The following is a 23,706-nucleotide window of genomic DNA, read 5'->3' as shown; positions in this document are numbered from 1 at the left end:
ATTCAAACAAACTTGTTAGATATGACCTTCCCCTTACAAAGCCATGCTAACTGTTCTTGTTTACTGCTTGTTTCTTCAAGTGAAGATGAATTCTGTCCATCATTATTGTTTCCAATCATCTCCTAACTTCAGATGTTAGCCTCATTGGCCTGCAGTTCCCTAGTTTATCCCTGCCACTCTCCTTCAATAATGGTGCCACATTAGCTATCTTCCTGTCCTCTGTCACCTCTCCTACGGCCAGAGAGGAATTGAAAATTGATGTCAGAGCCCATGTGGGGCACTCCCTTATCCTTCAAGTCTGCTAAAACCATGAATACCTGTTCCCTTTTGATGCTAACTCGGGTTCAACTATACCACAGTCCCATTTCCAGATTTCTACACCGACATCATCTTTCTCTACAGCGAGTACAAATACAAAGTCCTCATTAAAAATCTCAGCTGTGTCTTCTGGCTTCCCACATAGTGTACTTGGTCTCGAATTGATGCATTTCTTTCCCTTGTTGTTCTCTTGCTCCTAATATAAAACATCTTTGGAATTTCATTGAAGTTATCCATCACTATTTTTTGGTGCCCCCCTTCCACTCTCCCAATTTCTTTTTTTAAGTCACCACTTGCCCTTGTTATACTCCTCTGCATCTGCTGTTTTGGACCTTTGGTAGCTACCATAAGTTTTCTTTCTTTATCCTTGTGCAATTTTGCATGTGCTTTGATGTCCAAAGTTCTTTAGATTTGTTGATTTGACCTTTCACCTTTACAGTACATGTTAGCCCTGCACCCTCACTATTCTCCTTTGAATGACTTCCACCATTCTGATACAGATTAGCAAATAGCTGCTTGTAGTCTGCTTTGGTGAGAACCTGTCCATCTTATTAAAATCAGGCTTTCTCCAGTTCAGAACTTGTATCACCAAAATACTGAAAGAAAGAGACAAAATGAGATTCCCACCAAAGGTTCTGGGGATAAAAGTAAACTTGAATGGGGGGGGGGATGTGTGTGAAAGGTTCCAAAGAGTCACTATTCAAGGTTCAGCACTGTGATCTTGAATAATGCGTAATGTAAAAGGGAGGGGCACCAGATTTGTTTGCATATTTTTAAGTATAACCAACACAGCCCACACAGAAGATCAAAACAAGTGCCAAAAGCTGTAGCGTGGGCAATGCCTGGGGGGTTTTGCACTGAAGTTCGTAATCACTCTGCATTAAAGACAATTGCAGGCAGGAGCTGCAAACAACTATCTCTCGATTTTTCGTTAAACTTTTCACAAGCCGGGTACTGCTATCGGTGAAGGTTTGAGATAGAAGGGAATAGAGGTCAGTGAGGAATCATTTGTACAGGACAATACATAGGACCACAGATACGAGTTCGTGACATGCAGATGAAACTGTTTTGCAGCCTGAACTATCCATTGTGTAAGAGCTACATCGCATGGAGTACTGAAGGGCAAATAGATCAATATTGCACTTTTCAATACGTGCATGCAAGGAGGACAGACCAAAAAGAAGCGATAAGATTTGATCATTAATGACCTTGTATGAATATCTGTGCACACACAGAAGTAATCACCAAGCAACGACACAGTGTGAAGCTGGATGAACACAGCAGGTCAGGCAGCATCAGAGGAACAGGAAAGTTGACATTTCGGGTCGAGACCCTTCTTCAGAAATGGGGATGAGGAAAGGAGCTGGGAAATTTATAGAGAGAGGAGGGTTGGGGCTGGGGAAGGTAAGTGGAATGATGGTAAGTGAGTGCAGGTAGGCAGTGGTGGGGATAGGTCAGTGAAGTGGGAGGTGTGGATAGGTGGGAGAGAAGATGGGCCATTCACTTTAGAGTCATCTGCAAATTTTGACACACCACACTTAGTCTCCAACTCCAAATCATCGATGTAAATTGTAAACAATTGCAGTTCCGACACTGATGCCTGAGGCACACCACTTGCCACTGGCCGCCAACCAGAAAAACATCCATTTACCCCTAATCTTTGCTTTCTACTGGTCAACCAATCCTCTATCCATGTCAATACATTACCTGCAATATCGTGCAACTTTATCTTATGTAGCAGCCTTTGGTGTGGCACCATGTCAAATGCCTTCTGCAAATCTAGATACACTACATCCACAGGTTCCCCATTGTCCACCATGCAAGTAATCTCCTCAAAGAATTCCACCAAATTAGTTAAACATGACCTATCCTTCATGAACCCATGCTGGGTGTTCCCAATGGGACAATGTATATCCAGATATCTTGCTATTTCTTCCTTAATGATACATTCAAGCATTTTCCCCACTACCGAAGTTAAGCTAACTGGCCTATAGTTACCTGCTTTCTGTCTACTTCCTTTTTTAAACAGTGGTGTCACATGGGCTGTTTTTCAATCTGTGGGAACCACCCCAGAGTCCAGTGAATTTTGGTAAAAAATTACTAGTGGATTTGTTATTTCTCCCATAACCTCTTTTAGTACCCTGGGATTCATTTCATCAGGGCCAGGAGACTTATCTACCTTTAGTCCCATTAGCTTGCCCAGCACGGCCTCCCTCGTGATAATAATAGTTTCTAAGTCTTCACTTGCTATAACCTTCTTGCCATTAGTTTTCAGCACGTTATTTGTGTCTTCCACTGTGAAGAGCGACATGAAATAACAGTTTAATACCTCAGCGATTTCCTCATTCCCAGTCATTAAATTGGCCTTCTCATCCTCTAAAGGTCCAATGTTTACCTTTGCCACTCCTTTACGATTTACATATTTATAGAAACTTTTGCTGTCTGTTTTTATATTCTGAGCTTGTTCACTCTCATAATCTATCTCACTTTTCTTTATAACTTTTTTTTGTGGCTTTCTGTTGACCTTTAAAGATTTCCCAGTCTACTACTTTCCCATTACTCTTTGCTTTTTTGTATGTGTTTTTTTTCAATCTGATACTTTCCTTTATTTCCTTCGACATCCATGGCTGGCTCTCTCTTTTCCTACAGTTCTTCCTTATCACTGGAATATACTTCTACTGAGCACTGTGAAAAATTGTTTTGAAGGTCCTCCACTGTTCCGCAATTGACCCACCATAAAGTTTTTGCTCCCATTCTACCTTCGCTAACTCCTTCCTCATTCCTTCATCATCTCCTTTGTTTCAGCACAGGACATAGGTACTGGATTTAACCTTCTCACGCTCCATCTGTATTTTAAATTCGACCGTACTGTGATCGCTCCTTCTGAGAGGATCCCTAACTGTGAGATCATTAATTATTCCTGTCTCATTACACAGAACTAGATCTAGGATAGCTTGCTCCTTCATTGGCTCCATTACATATTGTTCAAGGAAATTATCGCGGATGTATTCTATGAACCCGTCCTCAAGTCTGCCATGACTGACCTGGTTTGACCAATCGATATGTGGATTAAAATACCCCATAACAATCGCTGCACCATTTTTACATGCATTAGCTATTTCTATGCTTATTGCCCGCCCCAACACAATGTTGTTTCTTGGTGGCCTATAGGCCACACCTATCAGTGACTTCTTCTCCCTGCTATTCTTAATTTCCACGCAAATGGATTCAACAATTTGTTCAATAGAACCTATATCATCTCTCACCACTGCCCTGATATCATCCTTAAGTGCTAAGCTGGAAGGAGATAGGATAATCAGAAACAGCAAGTCGAAGAGACAGGTCAGGCTGGAACATGACAGGGAGAAAGGAACGCCTGTTGGATTGAAATAGATGCAATTTAATCCAAAGCAGTTGAGAGGTAAGGCCAATGAGGACTGGGATAGTATAGCCATGACAAACAGGGCTAAGCGGGCAGGGAACAGGACTAGCAGCTTACTGTGCCAGAGTACAGGTGCTTTAGGTGGGACAGAGATGAAGGAAAATGGGGAGGGGAAGCTACATTTCTGACTAAGGGGATTATCACAGCAGCGGTCAGAGATTAAATAACTGAGGGAGCATCAGTGAGGCTTTGGGATGGTGCTAAAAAATAAGGAGGTGGTGATGACATTATTGGGGTTATACTACAGGCCCCCAAACAGTCAACAGGAATTAGAAGAACAAATATACAGGAGACTGGGGAGGTTTGCAGGAGTAATAGGGTTGTCATAATAGGGGAAGTAAGATTTCCTAACAGGCTAGGACTGCCGTGGCATTAAGGGCTCAGATGGGGTAGAATTTGGTAAATGTGTTCAGTATACAGAAGGTCTTACTTTCATGCTTTTTTATGATGCTGCTATCCCATGCCGTCATGCAACTTATAAAGCAGTTTTCCATACTGTCTCTGGCACAGTTTCAGAAGCAGAGTGACTTCATATAGAGTCATAGAGTTCTACAACATGGAGACAGGCTCTTTGGCCCAAACTGGTCCATACTGACCAAAATGTCCATCCACGCCATCTCCATTTCCCTGTACTTGGCCCATATCCTTCTAAACCTTTCCTATCCATGCATTTGTCCAAATGCCTTTTAAATGTTATTAATGCTCCCACCTCAACCACTTCCATTGGCAGTTCATTCCGCTGATCCGCTGATAACTCCTCTATATAAAACACCATTTTGTAGTAAGCACCACAGAAAGGGTGCATCCTGTCAAGTTTAGCAACATTTTTCCTACAGTAGGAAGACCATGTAAACCAATGCTTTTGATCCTTTTCTAAAATGATCTCAATCCCATAGATTAAGTTGGATGTTGCAATTCTTGCGATATTCTCAGCCAAACAATCTGAATAATTTCTCTACTGATCCCGGCACCTAACTCTGCAACCGTAGGAGGTGCTACATCTGCCCCTATACCTCTCCCCTCACCCCCATCCCAGGCCCCAAAAAAAACCTTCCACATTAAACAGATGTTCACCTGCACATCCACTAATGTGGTCTGTTGAATCCACTGTTCCCGATGTGGCCTCCTCTACATCAGGGAGACCAAACAGAGGCTTGGAGACCACTTTGTGGAACACCTACACTCGGTTGCAAGAATCACGTAGGCAGACAACAAAAGATAATTGATTCTTTTGCGGTAATGCATTAAGTCCAGGAGACAGTAAGGACAGATGCTGGAAGACAGAGTCGGTAGATGTGAAGCTGGAAAAGCACAGCAGGTCACACAGCATCTGAGGAGCAGGGAAGTCACTGTTTTGGGCCAAAACCCTCTGTCAGGGCAAAGATTTGAGCCCAATACATTGACTTTCCTGCTCCTTGGGTGCTGACTGACCTGCTCATGCAGATTTGCACCAAGTCAAGGAATTAGTCCCCAGATTTGGGCATTGCCTCCTGCTCTGCCACCTCGTGGATTGGGAGAGGCCCAGAATATTTTTTGTGTTCCAGGCATTGAAGAGCTGTCCATATACCGTATAAATGCGTCTCCCACAATTTGGCGGTTTTGCCTGAGCATGCATATGGAATGAGCTTTATAAAAGGTAATTGCAGAAGAAAACTTGCCCCACCCTGGGTTGAAGTCATTCCTGATTTTTGGACTTGCCAGGTCACCCAGCCTCAGAAGAGATCATTCCACCCCAGGTGGGATAATGATTTCTGCTATTGTTGTGAAAGCCACAGGAGCACAGCTTCTGCATTTAACCCAAGAATATTAAAATAACAGTTACCTTCAGTCTCCTCTTTGACTAGAGCAAAATCTGAAACAGTGGACAGAGCAGAGGGCAAGCTTTTCCTCCCTAAATTCCAAAATTACAACAGGAACCCTCTGCACATTATAGTTTAATGATGCCATAATTCTGAAGAGGAAGTATAAACAAACTATGATGATGAAATAAAAAGGGCTTCTTAAAAGCCCACCCCGATCCTCCAACCGCCGACGGAACCCCGCCCACGGCCGACGACCTCATCGCTCCGCCCACAACCTCCACAGCCAGCAACCCAGTGAAGCCAGCCACAGTGAACCCTGCCGAATCTTCACCATCCCCCCAGACCTCCCACTGACTGAGGACGAACGGTCAGTCCTTAGTAAGGGGCTCACCTTTGTCCCCCTACAACCACACATCAACGAATACCAGTCACGATTGGACATAGAACAGTTTTTCCGCCGCCTTCGCCTCCATGCCTACTTCTTCAACCGGGAACCTAACCCTCCTTCCACTGACCCCTTCACCCGCTTCCAACACAAGTCCTCCTCTGGGGTAGCACCCCCAGGCCTCCTACCTTCCCTCGACCTCTTCATCTCTAACTGCCGTCGAGACATTAACTGCCTCAACCTCTCCACCCCTCTCACCCACTCCAACCTCTCCCCTGCAGAACAGACAGCCCTCCGCTCCAACCCCAACCTCACCATCAAACCCGCAGACAAGGGTGGCGCAGTGGTAGTATGGCGCACAGACCTCTACATCGCCGAGGCCAGACGCCAACTCTCCGACACCACCTCCTACCGCCCCCTCGATCATGACCCCACACCCGAGCACCAAACTATCATCTCCAACACCATTCAGGACCTCATCACCTCAGGGGACCTCCCACCCACAGCCTCCAACCTCATTGTTCCCCAACCCCGCACGGCCCGTTTCTATCTCCTTCCCAAAATCCACAAACCTGCCTGCCCTGGTCGACCAATCGTCTCAGCCTGCTCCTGCCCCACCAAACTCATCTCCACCTATCCGGACTCCATTTTCTCCCCTTTGGTCCAGGAACTCCCCACCTACGTCCGTGACACCACTCACGCCCTCCACCTCCTCCAGGACTTCCCATTCCCTGGCCCCCAACACCTCATTTTCACCATGGACGGCCAGTCCCTATACACCTGCATTCCGCATGCAGATGGCCTCAAGGCCCTCCGCTTCTTCCTGTCTCGCAGACCCAACCAGTCCCCCTCCACCGACACCCTCATCCGCCTAGCCGAACTCGTCCTCACCCTCAACAACTTCTCTTTTGACTCCTCCCACTTCCTACAGACTAAGGGGGTGGCCATGGGCACCCGCATGGGCCCCAGCTATGCCTGCCTCTTTGTAGGTTACGTGGAACAGTCCCTCTTCCGCACCCACACAGGCCCCAAACCCCACCTCTTCCTCCGTTACATTGATGACTATATCGGCGCCGCCTCTTGCTCCCCAGAGGAGCTCGAACAGTTCATCCACTTCACCAACACCTTCCATCCCAACCTTCAGTTCACCTGGGCCATCTCCAGCACATCCCTCACCTTCCTGGATCTCTCAGTCTCCATCTCAGGCAACCAGCTTGTAACTGATGTCCATTTCAAGCCCATCAACTCCCGCAGCTACCTAGAATACACCTCCTCCCACCCACCCTCCTGCAAAAATTCCATCCCCTATTCCCAATTCCTCCACCTCCGCCGCATCTGCTCCCACGATGAGGCATTCCACTCCCGCACATCCCAGATGTCCAAGTTCTTCAAGGACCGCAACTTTCCCCCCACAGTGGTCGAGAACGCCCTTGACCGCGTCTCCCGCAACACATCCCTCACACCCCGCCCCCGCCACAACCGCCCAAAGAGGATTCCCCTCGTTCTCACACACCACCCCACCAACCTCCGGATACAACGCTTCATCCTCCGACACTTCCGCAATCTACAATCCGACACCACCACCCAAGACATTTTTCCATCCCCACCCCTGTCTGCTTTCTGGAGAGACCACTCTCTCCGTGACTCCCTTGTTCGCTCCACACTGCCCTCCAACCCCACCACACCCGGCACCTTCCCCTGCAACCGCAGGAAATGCTACACTTGCCCGCACACCTCCTCCCTCACCCCTATCCCAGGCCCCAAGATGACATTCCACATTAAGCAGAGGTTCACCTGCACATCTGCCAATGTGGTATACTGCATCCACTGTACCTGGTGTGGCTTCCTCTACATTGGGGAAACCAAGCGGAGGCTTGGGGACCGCTTTGCAGAATACCTCCGCTCGGTTCGCAATAAACAACTGCACCTCCCAGTCGCAAACCATTTCCACTCCCCCTCCCATTCTTTAGATGACATGTCCATCATGGGCCTCCTGCAGTGCCACAATGATGCCACCCGAAGGTTGCAGGAACAGCAACTCATATTCCGCTTGGGAACCCTGCAGCCCAATGGTATCAATGTGGACTTCACCAGCTTCAAAATCTCCCCTTCCCCCACCGCATCCCAAAACCAGCCCATTTCGTCCCCTGCCCCCACTGCACCACACAACCAGCCCAGCTCTTCCCCTCCACCCACTGCAGCCCAAAACCAGTCCAACCTGTCTCTGCCTCCCTAACCTGTTCTCCTCTCACCCATCCCTTCCTCCCACCCCAAGCCGCACCTCCATCTCCTACCTACTAACCTCATCCCACCTCCTTGACCTGTCCGTCTTCCCTGGACTGACCTATCCCCTCCCTACCTCTCCACCTATACTCTCCTCTCCACCTACCTTCTTTTCTCTCCATCTTCGGTCCGCCTCCCCCTCCCACCCTATTTATTCCAGAACCCTCACCCCAGCCCCCTCTCTGATGAAGGGCCTAGGCCCGAAACATCAGCTTTTGTGCTCCTGAGATGCTGCTGGGCCTGCTGTTTTCATCCAGCCTCACATTTTATTATCTTGGATTCTCCAGCATCTGCAGTTCCCATTACCACTTCTTAAGAGCTTAGTCAGTTGCAAAAGGTTCGATGCATCATAGTATTTGCCCTAATTATAACATCATGTCACACCAAGCCTCAACTTGTGGCTAAATCATCTGGTGATCATAATATTGGTTGAATAGCACTTACGCAATTAAGGGTTTAAAGTTTTTATGTTTTCAAACAGCTTTGTGATACTTTATTCTTATTATTGAATATTTCATGGTTTGTTCTGTAAATTGTTCAGAAGTATCATCATGCAGGAGTGTAAAAAGATAAACAATTTAAAAACACTATTTCTGGATTATGTCTTGACATCAATGATTTCATTTGCAGTAGATTCAGACACAAAGAATTGGGTGGGATTTTCAACTTCTCCCATCTTTGCCATCAGTTCTGTTTTTCCTGTAATTCCTTGTTAAGATCTTTCAATTTCCTTGGAACCCCTTCTATAACAAGACAGGGATTGTACACACAGCCCACAGACAGTAGTGTTTAAACAAGTAATAATTAAACTATATCAGAGTTCAGACTTAAAAATAATAAATAATGAAACTGGCAAAGGTGTATAATTACAACATCTTCAAACATTTTTACGAGGATGCATAACTTTTTTTCTCTTTTCTCATTCCTTAATTGAGTAAAATAGACTTTTTAATTTAAAAATAAGAGGTTAATTGGCAAACTCATAGATCATACTTGTCAGATATAACGCAAACAAATATTCTTGAGTTGAATATGATAAAAAGTTAATTTTATTCAAGTAAACTGATTGAGCTAAAATGTAATTCACATCTTCAAATGTGCAAACACATCCTACTTCATTCTAATAAGCACTAACATTCATTGAAATTCTAAGCATGCAGAAAAATGCAACTTTACAGTGTACTTGAGGGTAAACTTGGCCAAGACAAAAGTTCAGGTTGAAAATAAAGAAAACTCAGTAAAAATTCATTGATTGTATCTGGATGTTTCAATACTTAACAAGGCAGCTAACATTCCCTCATGGCTGGGATTGTATTTTATCTCCTGGAATCACTGGCATGGAACGGTCAATGGCTTTTACTAGGTTTTAATTTATTTGTTGCAGGCACGTACTCAATTTTTAAATCAAAATGGCATGTTGGCTTAAGTAAATGGTCAGAAGAGATGGGAGAAATTCTCACTCTGGTAGTTGCGTTTTCTCTGCCCAAAACCAAGTTCATGCTTTTACACTAAAGGCTGTGTCAAATGACCACTCTCCATTTTGGTGGTTTACACAGAGACTACTCAGGTCCCAACTAGCTTCCCTTTGGCCATCTTGTGATAACTGAGGTCATTGAGTTTTAATATGCCGAGAATTCACTCCTAAATGTTTCATTCTTCTAAACAGAGGTTGAACTAGAGATGCCTGTGATCAGCGGTGTACCACAAGGATCTGTGCTGGGTCCACTGCTTTTCACCATTGATATAAATGATTTGGATCTGGATAAAGGAGATATGGCTAGTAAGTTTGCTGATGATACCAAAACGTGTGGTGTATTGTGAAATAACTCCACAGAAGCCAGTATCGAATCACCAAACTGCCCTTTATTTGGATGTGTGTGATACTGGTTCAGCTTCTTCAGAGCCAGCTCTCACAGTGAATCGAATGTCCAACATTTCTATTTATATTTATCAGCCAGAGCACCCTGATTAGATGTTACCAGCCCCAATTAGGGAACTCATATTCTGAGAACCACCTGGTTAACCGAGCTATAATTACTACATTCTTAACAGTGAAGAAGATTATCTCACTGTACAGATGATCAGATGGACCAATGGGCCGAAGAATGGCAGATGGCGTTTAATTTAGATAATTATGAGATGTTGCATTTTGGAAGGCAAACCAGGCCAGGACATATACAATTAATGGTAGGGCCTTGGGAAGTGTTGCTGAACAAGGAGACCAAGACGGTGCAGATGCATAGTTCCTTAAAAGTCACAGGTGGACAGGATGGTGAAGAAGGCATTTGACATGCTTGTCCTCATTGGACAGAACACTGAGTATAGGAGCTGGGATGGCATGTTGTGACTGTACATTGGGGAGGCCACTTTTAGAATACTGCGTGCATTTCTCGTCACTCTTCTGTCAGAAGGATGTTGTTAAACTTGAGAGGATGCAGCAAAGGTTGACAAGGATGTTGCTGGGACTGGAGGGTTTGAGTTATCGGGAGAGGCTGAATGGGCTGGGGATCTTTGTCTCCTTGGAGCATTGGAGGCTGAGGGGTGACATTACAGAGGTTTATAAAATCATGAGGTGTATGCAGAGGGTGAATGGTCAAGTACTTTTCCCCAGGGTAGGAGAATCCAGAACCAGATTGGCATAGGTTTAAGGTGAGAAGGGAAAGGTTTAAAAGGGGCCTGAGGGGTCATTTTTTCACACATGAGGGTGGTGTGTGTGTGTGAAATGAGCTGCCAGAAGAAGTGGTGGAGGTTGGTACAATTACAACATTTCAAAGGCGCCTGGATGGGTACATGAATAGAAAGGGTTTAGAGGGAAATGGACCAAATGCTGGCAAATGGGGCTAGATCAGATTGGGGTGTCTGGTCAGTGCAATGAGTTGGACTGTTTCGGTGCTCTATGACTCTGTGACTATGACTAAACTTAGTCCTAAACGCACAATAACACAAGGTGTCAGCAGATACAGCAAAAAGAAACATCAAAGTCAGCAACTGAACTGAACTTTGGGCCAACAAAGACTTTGATCTTTTTTTCCCAAGAACCACCAGAATGTTGGAGATAAAACAGTCACAAGGCTAAATAACAAGCCTGTGGGCAGTGTGTATTGGCATGGGACAGTCGCAGACACAAAGAAACACTGAAGCAAACCCATCACTCGCAGAAACATTCCAGGCAATCAAGGAACTGCACCAGCTACAAGAATGGGAGAAGTGGAAAAAATTTATCAGGTACTGAGCTGCTTAAGAATTAGACAAGAACGGCCAGAAGGACAAGGAGAGTACATTACTGTATGTTGTGGGAGCAATCATTAATGATGTAGTTAAAGGCAGGGAATTGATGACAAAACATCAATGCATGAAGAGATATTATGGGTGTTTGACAGTTATTTCAGTGCTTAGAAAATGATAATTATTGAATTTGTGAAGTTTAATGGAAGAAAAAAATGGGTTAAACAAGACTGTGGTTTCATTAATTATCTTTGTTTATTGACACTGAATCAACAATAAATCAGCACTGAATTGTGCCAATAAATGGTTAAGCGAGTGATTCACAACCAGATTGTAGCCAGAGTGGCAGACATTCCACACACTAGAGTAGCAAATATTTTATAAACCAAAGTAAGCATTTAAAAAGTGGTGCTGATCACTAGCGAATTTGAACTTTGGAGACAGAACAGAGTTCACTTGAGGGAGAACTGATGCATACGGTAAACATTTTTTTACACAAAAGGCTGTATCAAATGACCACTCTCCATTTTGGTGGTTTATACAGCGACACAACTACCAGAGTAAGAATTTCTCCCATCTCTTCTGATCATTTACTTAGGTCAACACTCCACTTTGATTTAAACATTGAGTTTGGAAAAAAAGCTAATTCAGTTTATCACACACGAGGGAGAAAACATATGAAGACTACAGCAAACCAAGATGGTGAAAAATGCCCTCAACTGCAATTTTTAAAATGCTCTTGGTGTGGCGGAAACACCACAGCCCCCCATCCCCCACCACAAACATGGAGAATGGCCAATGGGGGATCTCAGTGCCACAACTGTGCTAAAAACAGATTATTGCTGAATAGTCTATGATATCAACCACAGGCAATGGAGAGAAAAGGAAATATCCTTTAAATAGCAGCACACTCTAACAATGGCAAAATGGTGATACAGGAATAAACATACTTTTTAACTACAGTTGGTGGAAGGTCAAACTAGAAGTAAATAGGCACCCAGAGAGTTTAATCTTGAATGCCCGTGTGGGACAGCAGAGAGTTAAAACTTGAATATTAGGAGCTAAAATGGCCAATGATTATGCATCAGTTCATAAATCAAAATGTAGTTTCCAACATCAACTTTAGCCTGTGAGGGATAAAAAGTATGGAAAAGAGAAATCCTCAGATGTTAAGGGAAAAGGAGCTCTCATTGAGGAAAGTAAAAATAGTTTACCACAGGGTAAAAAGGAAACCAATGAAGGGAAAAGAGAAGTAAGAACCTCAGGTGTTTCACTGTAACAATAAAATAGGATGTATGAAGTTGCAATGATAATGGGAACTGCAGATGCTGGGGAATCCAAGATAATAAAGTGTGGAGCTGGATGAACACAGCAGGCCAAGCAGCATCTCAGGAGCACAAAAGCTGACATTTCGGGCCTAGGCCCTTCATCAGAGAGGAGGATGGGGAGAGGGTTCTGGAATAAATAGGGAGAGAGGGGGAGGCGGACCGAAGATGGATTGCAAAGAAGTAGACTCTCCTCTCCACCTATCTTCTTTTCTCTCCATCTTCGGTCCGCCTCCCCCTCTCTCCCTATTTATTCCAGAACCCTCTCCCCATCCCCGTCTCTGATGAAGTATGAAGTTGCAGTGTTGGTGACTTTTAAAAAAGCACTGGGAAGGCGAATGTGGGAAAACAGAATAATTCAGTGAGTTCTGCTAATGTAGTAATGGGAAGTTAAAAGGCTAAATAAGAATGGATAGCCTGATCAGGGTTTTGTTGAGGAGAAAGTTCCAGATCTCTTTTAAAGAATTTACATACATGGGTAAGGTTTACCCCTGTGCACCAGGAGGAGCTGATGAAAAGTTAAAATTTTAAAAAGGATACCAGAGCAAGTCAATCTTTGATGGTGACAGATGAGGAGATATGAAATTCAGAAGAAATCATGATTAGAAAAGGTGGTAATATGTGGAATTCACTGTGAGGAGAACAATGTTCTATTGTATCGGGTGAGGTTGGAGAGTTGGTGAAAAGTGGCGAAGTGGTGGTAGGAGTAAAGGAAGAGTTTTCACTTCCAGAGATACAGCTTATCCTCTGGAACAATATAACTGGATCACAGATAGGAGTGATATCTACTTTGGTTCAAAAGATCGTGGGAAATCAGGCAACTGAGGTGTTATAGGAAAAAGATCCTGGGATTTTCTCGGGCTGTATAGAGACAAGGTCACATCACCACAGGTTGAAACAGGAAGACAAATCAAAGAAGAAAGATAAAGTAGTTGATGTTCAATTATCAGAAACTGTGATCAAATGGTTTGATCAAACCAAGAACAAGTGGAGGACAAAGTGAATATTCTTAGTTCAGAGAAATTAGGTGAGTTACAACAAAATGATGAAAAAAGCAGTGGTATCAAAAAGCATACACAGAAGAAAAATCTGAGTGTGCCCAGAATGTAACTATCTTAAAAATGAAGTCTTGATGAGGAAATGGAAACCATCACATATTCAGGTAGATGAGAAATGGGCAGAAGTACATTAAGTTGCATTACTGGTGGATTATACAAAGAAGATTTTGTAGGTGGCACATGATGTACTGTAAGAGGTCATTTGGGTGTGAAAGAAAACTCAAGGCAAAATACAAAAATATTTTTATTTGCCAAACTTAACGAAGATGTGATTGAAGTTGGCCAGATATGTTACACCTGTCAAATAATTGGGAAAATCTCAGGCAGTGGTAAAACCAACATCATTACTACCCATTGCAGCTTTTGAGGAACTTTTTACAAGAATCTTAATTAATTGCACAGGACCTCTCCCTAAAACAAAAAGTGGGAAACAATATTTGTTGACCACAATAGATATGTCTTCTAGATTTCCAGAGGCCATTCCTTTTCACTTGGCTAAAAACACTGAAGAGTTGCACAAACTTTTTCACTAGATAATGATTACTCACAGACAAGCAATCAGATCAAATATCAAATTTTACATCAAAATTATTTTATGGAAATTATAGATGTCTGAGGAACAAGGCAATTCAAATCCATCATGTGCCATCTAGGATTGCAGGGAACATTACTGCGGTAGCATCATATTGAGGGCTTATTGAGAATTGGGATAAAGGAATTCCTATTATACTTTTTGCAATTAAGAATGTATCTGATGAATGAACTAACTTCAGTCCATTTGAATTTGTTTCTGGACATGAGTTGAGAGGACCACTGAAATTAATTCAGAAGAAATAGGTGAGTCAGAGTTCAGAGATTAAGTATTTGTACTCTGTCTCAAATTGTAGGCAAGGAGTAAGTCAAGCAGATGTGTCAACCAGACAGCTTTAAAAGCAGCACAACACGTGATGAAACAGGAAGTCGACAAGAGGTCTAAATTCATAGTTTTGCTCATGAAAATAAAATGCTAGTATTAGGTGAACCTTTAAAGGCAAAGTTTAGTGGGCCTTATGAAATCAAAAGAAAACTGAGTGAGGTGAATTTTTTGATTAAGAACATCAGACAAAAGGAAAACTCAGTGTGTCATATGAATATGCTTTATACATTGGAGTAGGTACATGAATAAGAAAGGTTTAGCAGGATATAGGCCAAATGCAGGCAATTGGAACTTGTTTAGTTTGGAAAACCTGGTCACCATGAATGAGTTGGACTGAAGAGTCTGTCTCTGTGTTGTATGACTCTATGACTCCATGTTCAACAAAATTTTGATAAAGAAGGAAAGCCAAAGGAGAATGTGTCACTGTTTACAATTGAGTGAAGAAACAAATCCAGATTATTCTTAATTCTGTATTCCTCACATTAAATAGGATAACGAGGAAGTTCTCAAAAATTGGGATAAATTATCTAATTACCTTCCAGAGGAAAATCAAAATAACCTGAAAGACTAATTAAAATCACATGGAGAAATATGTGGGAATACATTGGGAAGTACAAAACTGATTACAGATGGTGTGAATAAAGGAAATGCTATTCCAATTAAGCTACAAATCTTCTCAAAACTCGCTAACATCCTTACAAGCTTAAACCTCTAAAATTGGCACACGTTCAAAAAGAGATTGAAAGTATGCTCAGATACGAACACAATCCGAAGTGAGTTGCAATGAATGAAGCTCACTCATGGTGATGGTGCCAAAGCCAGATGATACCCAATGATTATATAGGAACAATTGCAAAGTCAATGCAGTTATGAAGTCCAATTCATATCCTATTCCATGTTTGGAAGACTGAATTGAAAAGTTGGGACAAGCTGGACTTAGAGGATTCTGGCAGGTACCTTTATCTGAAAGAATAAAGGAAACTTCAGCTTTTGATAATCCAAATGGACTTTGCCAGTTTAAAATTTTCAGACATAGAATCCCTACAGTGTGGAAGCAGGCCATTCAGCCCATCAAATATCCAATAGCTCTCCGAAGAGCATCCCACCCCGACTCACACTATCCCAGAATTTTCCCACCCTAGAACCTGTGGGCATTTTAGCATGGCAAATCCACCTAGCCTGCACATCTTTGGATTGTGGGAGGAAACTAGAGTACCAGAGGAAACCCATGCAGACACAGGGAGAATGTGCAAACTCCACACAGACAGTCGCCCGAGGCTAGAATCAAAGCTGGGTCCCTGGCGCTATGAGGCAGTAGTGTTAACCACTGAGCCACTGTGCTGCCCCAAATTATGTCATCTGATAATGAAAAATGCACCAGCCACAATATCAAAGATTAACCAGTAGGGCCACTTGAAGATTACCCAATTGTGTGATGGACATAGGTGATCTGGTGATTTTTTTTGTCATACGCAGAAGGAACATTTACAGCATCTCATGCATTCGTTCAATCAACTTTAAGAAATGGGCTTCATGACAAACCTGGCTAAGAGTGAGTTTGCAGAAGCCCAAATCACCTCTCTAGGCTATATCATTGGGCATGGGCAGATGGCCCCAAGGGATGTGAAAACAAAGGTTACTGGGGAGTTTCTCATGCTGTCCATGAAATTACTATGATTCCTGGGGCTGTGAGTTTTTTTAATTAAAAATTCATACCAAATTTTAGCAGTGTGGCTGCTCCATTGACTACCTCTTGAAGTGCACAAAATTTAGTAGACAGAGAAATGTCAGAAGGCTTTTGACAGCCTGAAAACTATGTTGATGGCTGCCCCAGTGTCAGCTACGCCTGGTTAAGCATTGTAATTCAAGGTGGTTATTGATGCAAGTGAGCTGGCTGTTGGCGCTGTACTCTTACAAGAAGGCAACGAAAGTATGGAGACACCTACTGGATATTTTTTCCAGAAAGTTGAATATTTATCAAAAGAATTATTCCGCCATTGAGAAAGAAATCTTGAATTTGTTGTTGGTGTTGCAACATTTCAACAGATTAAGTTGCCAGAAATGTATCTGAGACAATCGTATATACTGATCATATCCCTTCAACGTTTTTGGAAAAAAATTAAGAATAAGCATACTAGACTGTTTAGATTGAGTTTAATGTTATAGCCACTCAATTTGAAAATTGCAAATATGGCAGGATAAGAGAACACATTTGCCAATTTGTCATGACTGATGAAAGAAGATAAAGGAGTTCAGTGGTGGAAGAAATAAACTGAGATGGACTGTGGTAGTGAATGTTTCATGCTTAGGTTTAATGTAATGATTATGGGGATATTACATTGGTGTTATTTTTAAAGGGGAAAATGCGATGGTGATGTGTTTTTAAGCGCGATTTGTTCTGTGCTGTTTCTCTTGGAGACAGTGCTGCCAGAGATAGTAGAATGAGAGATAATGGGAACTGCAGATGCTGGAGATTCCAAGATAATAAAATGTGAGGCTGGATGAACACAGCAGGCCAAGCAGCATCTCAGGAGCACAAAAGCTGACGTTTCGGGCCTAGACCCTTCATCAGAGAGGGGGATGGGGGGAGGGAACTGGAATAAATAGGGAGAGAGGGGGAGGCGGACCGAAGATGGAGAGTAAAGAAGATAGGTGGAGAGGGTGTAGGTGGGGAGGTAGGGAGGGGATAGGTCAGTCCAGGGAAGACGGACAGGTCAAGGAGGTGGGATGACGTTAGTAGGTAGCTGGGGGTGCGGCTTGGGGTGGGAGGAAGGGATGGGTGAGAGGAAGAACCGGTTAGGGAGGCAGAGACAGGTTGGACTGGTTTTGGGATGCAGTGGGTGGGGGGGAAGAGCTGGGCTGGTTGTGTGGTGCAGTGGGGGGAGGGGATGAACTGGGCTGGTTTAGGGATGCAGTGGGGGAAGGGGAGATTTTGAAACTGGTGAAGTCCACACTGATACCATATGGCTGCAGGGTTCCCAGGCGGAATATGAGTTGCTGTTCCTGCAACCTTCGGGTGGCATCATTGTGGCAGTGCAGGAGGCCCATGATGGACATGTCATCAAGAGAATGGGAGGGGGAGTGGAAATGGTTTGCGACTGGGAGGTGCAGTTGTTTGTTGCGAACTGAGCGGAGGTGTTCTGCAAAGCGGTCCCCAAGCCTCCGCTTGGTTTCCCCAATGTAGAGGAAGCCGCACCGGGTACAGTGGATGCAGTATACCACATTGGCAGATGTGCAGGTGAACCTCTGCTTAATGTGGAATGTCATCTTGGGGCCTGGGATGGGGGTGAGGGAGGAGGTGTGGGGACAAGTGTAGCATTTCCTGCGGTTGCAGGGGAAGGTGCCGGGTGTGGTGGGGTTGGAGGGCAGTGTGGAGCGAACAAGGCAGTCACGGAGAGAGTGGTCTCTCCGGAAAGCAGACAGGGGAGGGGATGGAAAAATGTCTTGGGTGGTGGGGTCGGATTGTAAATGGCGGAAGTGTCGGAGGATAATGTGTTGTATCCGGAGGTTGGTAGGGTGGTGTGTGAGAATGAGAGGGATCCTCTTGGGGCGGTTGTGGCGGGGGCGGGGTGTGAGGGATGTGTCGCGGGAGATGCGGGAGACGCGGTCAAGGGCGTTCTCAATCACCGTGGGGGGAAAGTTGCGGTCCTTGAAGAACTTGGACATCTGGGATGTGCGGGAGTGGAATGTCTTATCGTGGGAGCAGATGCGGCGGAGGAATTGGGAATAGGGGATGGAATTTTTGCAGGAGGGTGGGTGGGAGGAGGTGTATTCTAGGTAGCTGTGGGAGTCGGTGGGCTTGAAATGGACATCAGTTACAAGCTGGTTGCCTGAGATGGAGACTGAGAGGTCCAGGAAGGTGAGGGATGTGCTGGAGATGGCCCAGGTGAACTGAAGGTTGGGGTGGAAGGTGTTGGTGAAGTGGATGAACTGTTCGAGCTCCTCTGGGGAGCAAGAGGCGGCGCCGATACAGTCATCAATGTACCGGAGGAAGAGGTGGGGTTTGGGGCCTGTGTAGGTGCGGAAGATGGACTGTTCCACGTAACCTACAAAGAGGCAGGCATAGCTGGGGCCCATGCGGGTGCCCATGGCCACCCCCTTGGTCTGTAGGAAGTGGGAGGAGTCAAAAGAGAAGTTGTTGAGTGTGAGGACGAGTTCCGCTAGGCGGATGAGAGTGTCGGTGGAGGGGGCCTGGTCGGGCCTGCGGGACAGGAAGAAGCGGAGGGCCTTGAGGCCATCTCCATGCGGAATGCAGGTGTACAGGGACTGGACGTCCATGGTGAATATGAGGTGTTGGGGGCCAGGGAATTGGAAGTCCTGGAGGAGGTGGAGGGCGTGGGTGGTGTCACGGACATAGGTGGGGAGTTCCTGGACCAAAGGGGAGAAAATGGAGTCCAGATAGGTGGAGATGAGTTCGGTGGGGCAGGAGCAGGCTGAGACGATGGGTCGACCGGGGCAGGCAGGTTTGTGGATTTTGGGAAGGAGATAGAAACGGGCCGTGCGGGGTTGGGGAACAATGAGGTTGGAGGCTGTGGGTGGGAGGTCCCCTGAGGTGATGAGGTCATGAATGGTGTTGGAGATGATGGTTTGGTGCTCGGGTGTGGGGTCATGATCGAGGAGGCGGTAGGAGGTGGTGTCGGAGAGTTGGCGTCTGGCCTCGGCGATGTAGAGGTCAGTACGCCATACTACCACTGCGCCACCCTTGTCTGCGGGTTTGATGGTGAGGTTGGGGTTGGAGCGGAGGGAGCGGAGGGCTGCCCGTTCTGCGGGGGAGAGGTTGGAGTGGGTGAGAGGGGTGGAGAGGTTGAGGCGGTTGATGTCTCGACGGCAGTTGGAGATGAAGAGGTCGAGGGAGGGTAGGAGGCCTGGGGGTGGTGTCCAGGAGGAGGACTTGTGTTGGAAGCGGGTGAAGGGGTCAGTGGAAGGAGGGTTGGGTTCCCGGTTGAAGAAGTAGGCATGCAGGCGAAGACGGCGGAAAAACTGCTCTATGTCCGACCGTGACTGGTATTCGTTGATGTGTGGTTGTAGGGGGACAAAGGTGAGCCCCTTGCTCAGGACTGACCGTTCGTCCTCAGTCAGTGGGAGGTCTGGGGGGATGGTGAAGATTCGGCAGGGCTCAGTGTGGCATGGGTGAACTGATTTGAGCCCCCCAAGTTTTTTTTATTTTAGACTAAAGAACCATGAGTGGGCGAACTGAGGCTCACACAGACCCAAGGTTTTAGTTTGGTTTTCAGTTGAAGTTGGGGATTTTTGGAGTTGAAGCTGATAGATGCACATCTCTCTGCATGGCAAAAAGCTTGAGTCCTCTCTCCGCTGCTTATTTCTTTTGTTCTTTCAATCAAAAGATTGTTTCTTTTGGTGTTCCTCTCTCCTGAGCTGGAGATAGCATGTCAGAAAGACTGTTTTGACGAATTTGTTGTCGCCAAGGGTATGTTAATGGAACGGTGTTATATTGGAAAAGTTGATGATTAGTACTTTAATAGTGCATATTATTTTGTTAAATATTTTGGAAGAGTTAAAGCTATGCCTGTTTGTATTTTAATTGTGTTGTAAGAATATAAGGCCCACAAGATGTGTATTCAGTCTCCCTCTATACTCCCTGTACACTCACAACTATGTGGCCAGTGCTTTTTTCACAAACGTCATCTACAAATTTGCCGATGACACAACTGTTGTAGACCAGATATCAAACACTGCTGAGTCAGAATACAGGAAGGAAATAGAGTGCTTAGTGTCGTAATGAAATGAAAATAATCTCTCTCTCAATGTCAGCAAAACAAAATAACTGCCCATTGACTTCAGGAAGAAAGGAGGAGGACAATGGAGATGAGGTGGAGTGGATCGAGAGTGTCAAGTTCCTAGGAATGACAATCACCAACAATCTGGATCTCCCACATAGATGTGACAGTCAAGAAGGCACAACAATGTCTCTTCTTCCTCAGGAGGCTTAAGGGATTTGGCATGTCCACAAGGACTCTTGCCCAGTTTTACAGGTGCACCATAGAAAGCATTCTTAATGGCTTAATGGCCTGGTACAGCAACTGCTCTGTCCAGGACCACAAGAAACTGCAGAAAGTTGTGTACATGGCCCTAGCCATCATGGAAGCTAATCTCCCACCCATAGACTCCATCTACACTTCTCATTGCATAGAAAGGTTGCCAACATGATCAAGGACTTCCCACCACAGTAATGCTCTTTTCCAACCTCTTCCATCAGGCAGAAGATACAGAAGCTTGAACTGACGCACAAACAGGTTCAAGAACAACTTCTTCCCTGGTGGTGTTAGATTGCTGAATGGGTCTCTCCAATTTCAAATCTCATGTTGACCTTGCTTTTGAGCACCTCCTGGACAGCCATAACTCTGTATGCCTTGCTCTATCTAGACACCCTATGATCTGTATGTTCCTGTACGTTATGAAATCAAATCAAGTATGTTTTGATTAAAGCCTAGTAATGGACCAATCAAATCACATCTGGTACCCAGCACCCTACAACTGCCTTTAAATAAGATAAAAATTAAGGTCTAGGCTATCTCCTTGATATATTTTGAGGGGGGTTGGTTGAGACCGCAATAATAATAACAAGTTTCTTTAGTGTTGGTGAAGCCGTGCCCATCCAGCCAAGTGGAGAACATTGCATCACATTCCTGTCTTATGCCTTGGATTTCCACCCTTTGACCTGCTCTTGTAGCCACTGTGTTCATGTGGTAAATGCAGTTGGGTTTCTGGTCATTGGTAACCTGCAGAATGTTTTCAGTGGCAGTGGTTAGATTGTCTCTTATCGGACGTGGTCATCGCCTGGCATTTGTCTTATGCCAGTGCTATTTGTCAGTTGTCAGCCCAAGCCTGGATATTGTCCACATCTGGCTACACTTGACTTGGACTGCTTCAGTGTCTGGGGATGTCAAGTATGTTTTTCCCTTTGGTTCCCTCACCATTTAACATAGACACAGCTTAGCAGCTACGTCCTTTAAGACCTGAGCAGCTTGATCAGTAGTACTGTTGCTGAGCCACTTTTGAAGGTTGACGTTGAAATCCACCAACAAGAATACACATATGCCTTTGCCACCCTCAGTGCATCCTCCAAGTGTTGTTCAACATGACGGAGTACTGATTCTTCAGCCGAGGGAGAACAGGACGTGGTAACCAGCAGGAGGTTACCTTGCCCATGTTTAACATAATGCCATGACAGTTCATGGTATCCAGAGCCAATGTGAGGATTCCCAGGGCAACCCATTCCCAGCTGTATACAACTGTACTGCCAGTTCTACTGGGTTTCTTCTGCAGGTGGGAAAACACATACCCAAGGATGGTGATGGTGGTGCCGAGAGCATTGCCGGGTATGATTCCATAAGTATGACTATTTTAACTATTGCTTGACTAGTCTGTGAGACAGCTCTCCTAATTTTGGCATTATTAGCAACTGGTTCAAGGGGTTCTGCTGTTCTGAATCCTCATTAACACAAGCTTCACTTTTTTGACTTATGCAATCTCATATTGCCGGGTAACTATGGTTCCCTGGAAATTCTGGTCCAACTGCTCACCTTTTACGAGAACATGTTGGCCTTGTACTTTCACTATCTCATTTTTGAAAGACTCACAATTACTGTAGTGTAGATTTTCTTCACTCTAGTGAAGTTTTTGCCAGTCCACTTTGGCCAGATTCTGCCTTAAATTAGCTTCCATCTAGTTCAAAATCTTTATTTCTGGCCCATCTTTATGCTTTTCCACAACTACCTTAAATCTTATTGAGTATGATCACTAAATGTAAATATCTTCAAATTTACAAAGAACAAGAGTAGGGCCAACCAACCTGAGAAGCCTGGTCGCAATTTAACGAGATTATTCCTGCATATCCCTTTTAATCTTTTATCCCCTTAGTCATGAATAATCTTTCTTAAAATATTTAAATTTCTGCATCCATTGCCTTTCGTGAAAGGGAATCCAAAGAGTCCTAATCCTGAGAAAAAGAAAATCCTCATCTGTGTTAAATAGGCACTTCTTATATTTCAACAATGACCTCTATTTCTAGATTCTCTCATATCCTTTATATATCTCATATCCACCCAGTCAAGTACCTCACATGTATGTTTCATTTAAGTCACCGATGACTCTTCTAAACTTGGATATAGGCCTAACCTTTCTTCAAAAGGAAATCCACTCATTCTGGGTATTCGTCTAGTAAACCTTATATGAACTGTTTCCGACATCGTTCCATGAGTATGGTGACTATCCAGCTGCTGTCTCACAAATGCTCTGTACAACTGAAGCATTACCTCCCTACACTTCCATTATTTCCCTTCAGAATAAAACATAACATTCTATAATATTATATAAATTGTAAATTGGCCCTAGCATTGGGCCCAGTGGCACACAAAATCCTACCAGCCTAAAAAATGCACATTTATTCCTACTCTGTGCTTCCTATTAGAAAGCCAACATATTGTATTATATGCACATGACATTCATCAACTCATCGTTTTCAATTTATTTTTAATAATGCCATCAAAAAAACCTTAACAAGTTCATAAAATGTACTTTCCGATTCACAAATCCATGTTGAATACGCCTAGTTAGATCATTATCAGCTAAGTGTCTATTTATCTCAACTGAACTTGAAATTCTGTTTTCTCTCCATAGAGGGAAGGCGATAGCCCAGTGGTGTTACCACGAGATTATTAATCCAGAGACCCAATTAACATTCTGGGAACCCAGATTTGAATCCTGCCACAGCAGATGGTGGAATTTGAATTCAATTTAAAAAATCTGTAATTACAAATCTACTGATGATTGTGGGATCATTGTTGACCATCAGAAAAACTTATCATGTTCACTAATGTCCTTCAGGGAAGGAGATCTGACACCCTCAACTGGTCTGGCCTATATGTGACTCCAGACCCACAGCAATGTGGTTGACTTTCAATTGCCCTCTGAAATGGCCCAACAAGCCAC

At 44.4% G+C, this 23,706-nt stretch overlaps 1 protein-coding gene across 1 annotated transcript in view; it reads left to right on the top strand.

The window, feature by feature from the left end:
• The window catches only part of LOC125453436 (uncharacterized), a 221,303-nt gene that overhangs the window by 162,884 nt on the left and 34,713 nt on the right, over positions 1-23,706 (top strand). The window contains exon 37 of the mRNA XM_048533047.2: positions 11,346-11,455. Within this exon, the coding sequence (XP_048389004.2) occupies positions 11,346-11,455 (110 nt within the window). The remainder of the gene's footprint in view (positions 1-11,345; positions 11,456-23,706) is intronic.

Source organism: Stegostoma tigrinum, chromosome 6 (assembly GCF_030684315.1).
Source record: "Stegostoma tigrinum isolate sSteTig4 chromosome 6, sSteTig4.hap1, whole genome shotgun sequence".
Lineage (NCBI taxonomy): Eukaryota > Metazoa > Chordata > Chondrichthyes > Orectolobiformes > Stegostomatidae > Stegostoma > Stegostoma tigrinum.
The sequence above is the reverse complement of the archived record's forward strand: the minus strand, read 5'-3'. Positions and strand labels throughout refer to the sequence as shown.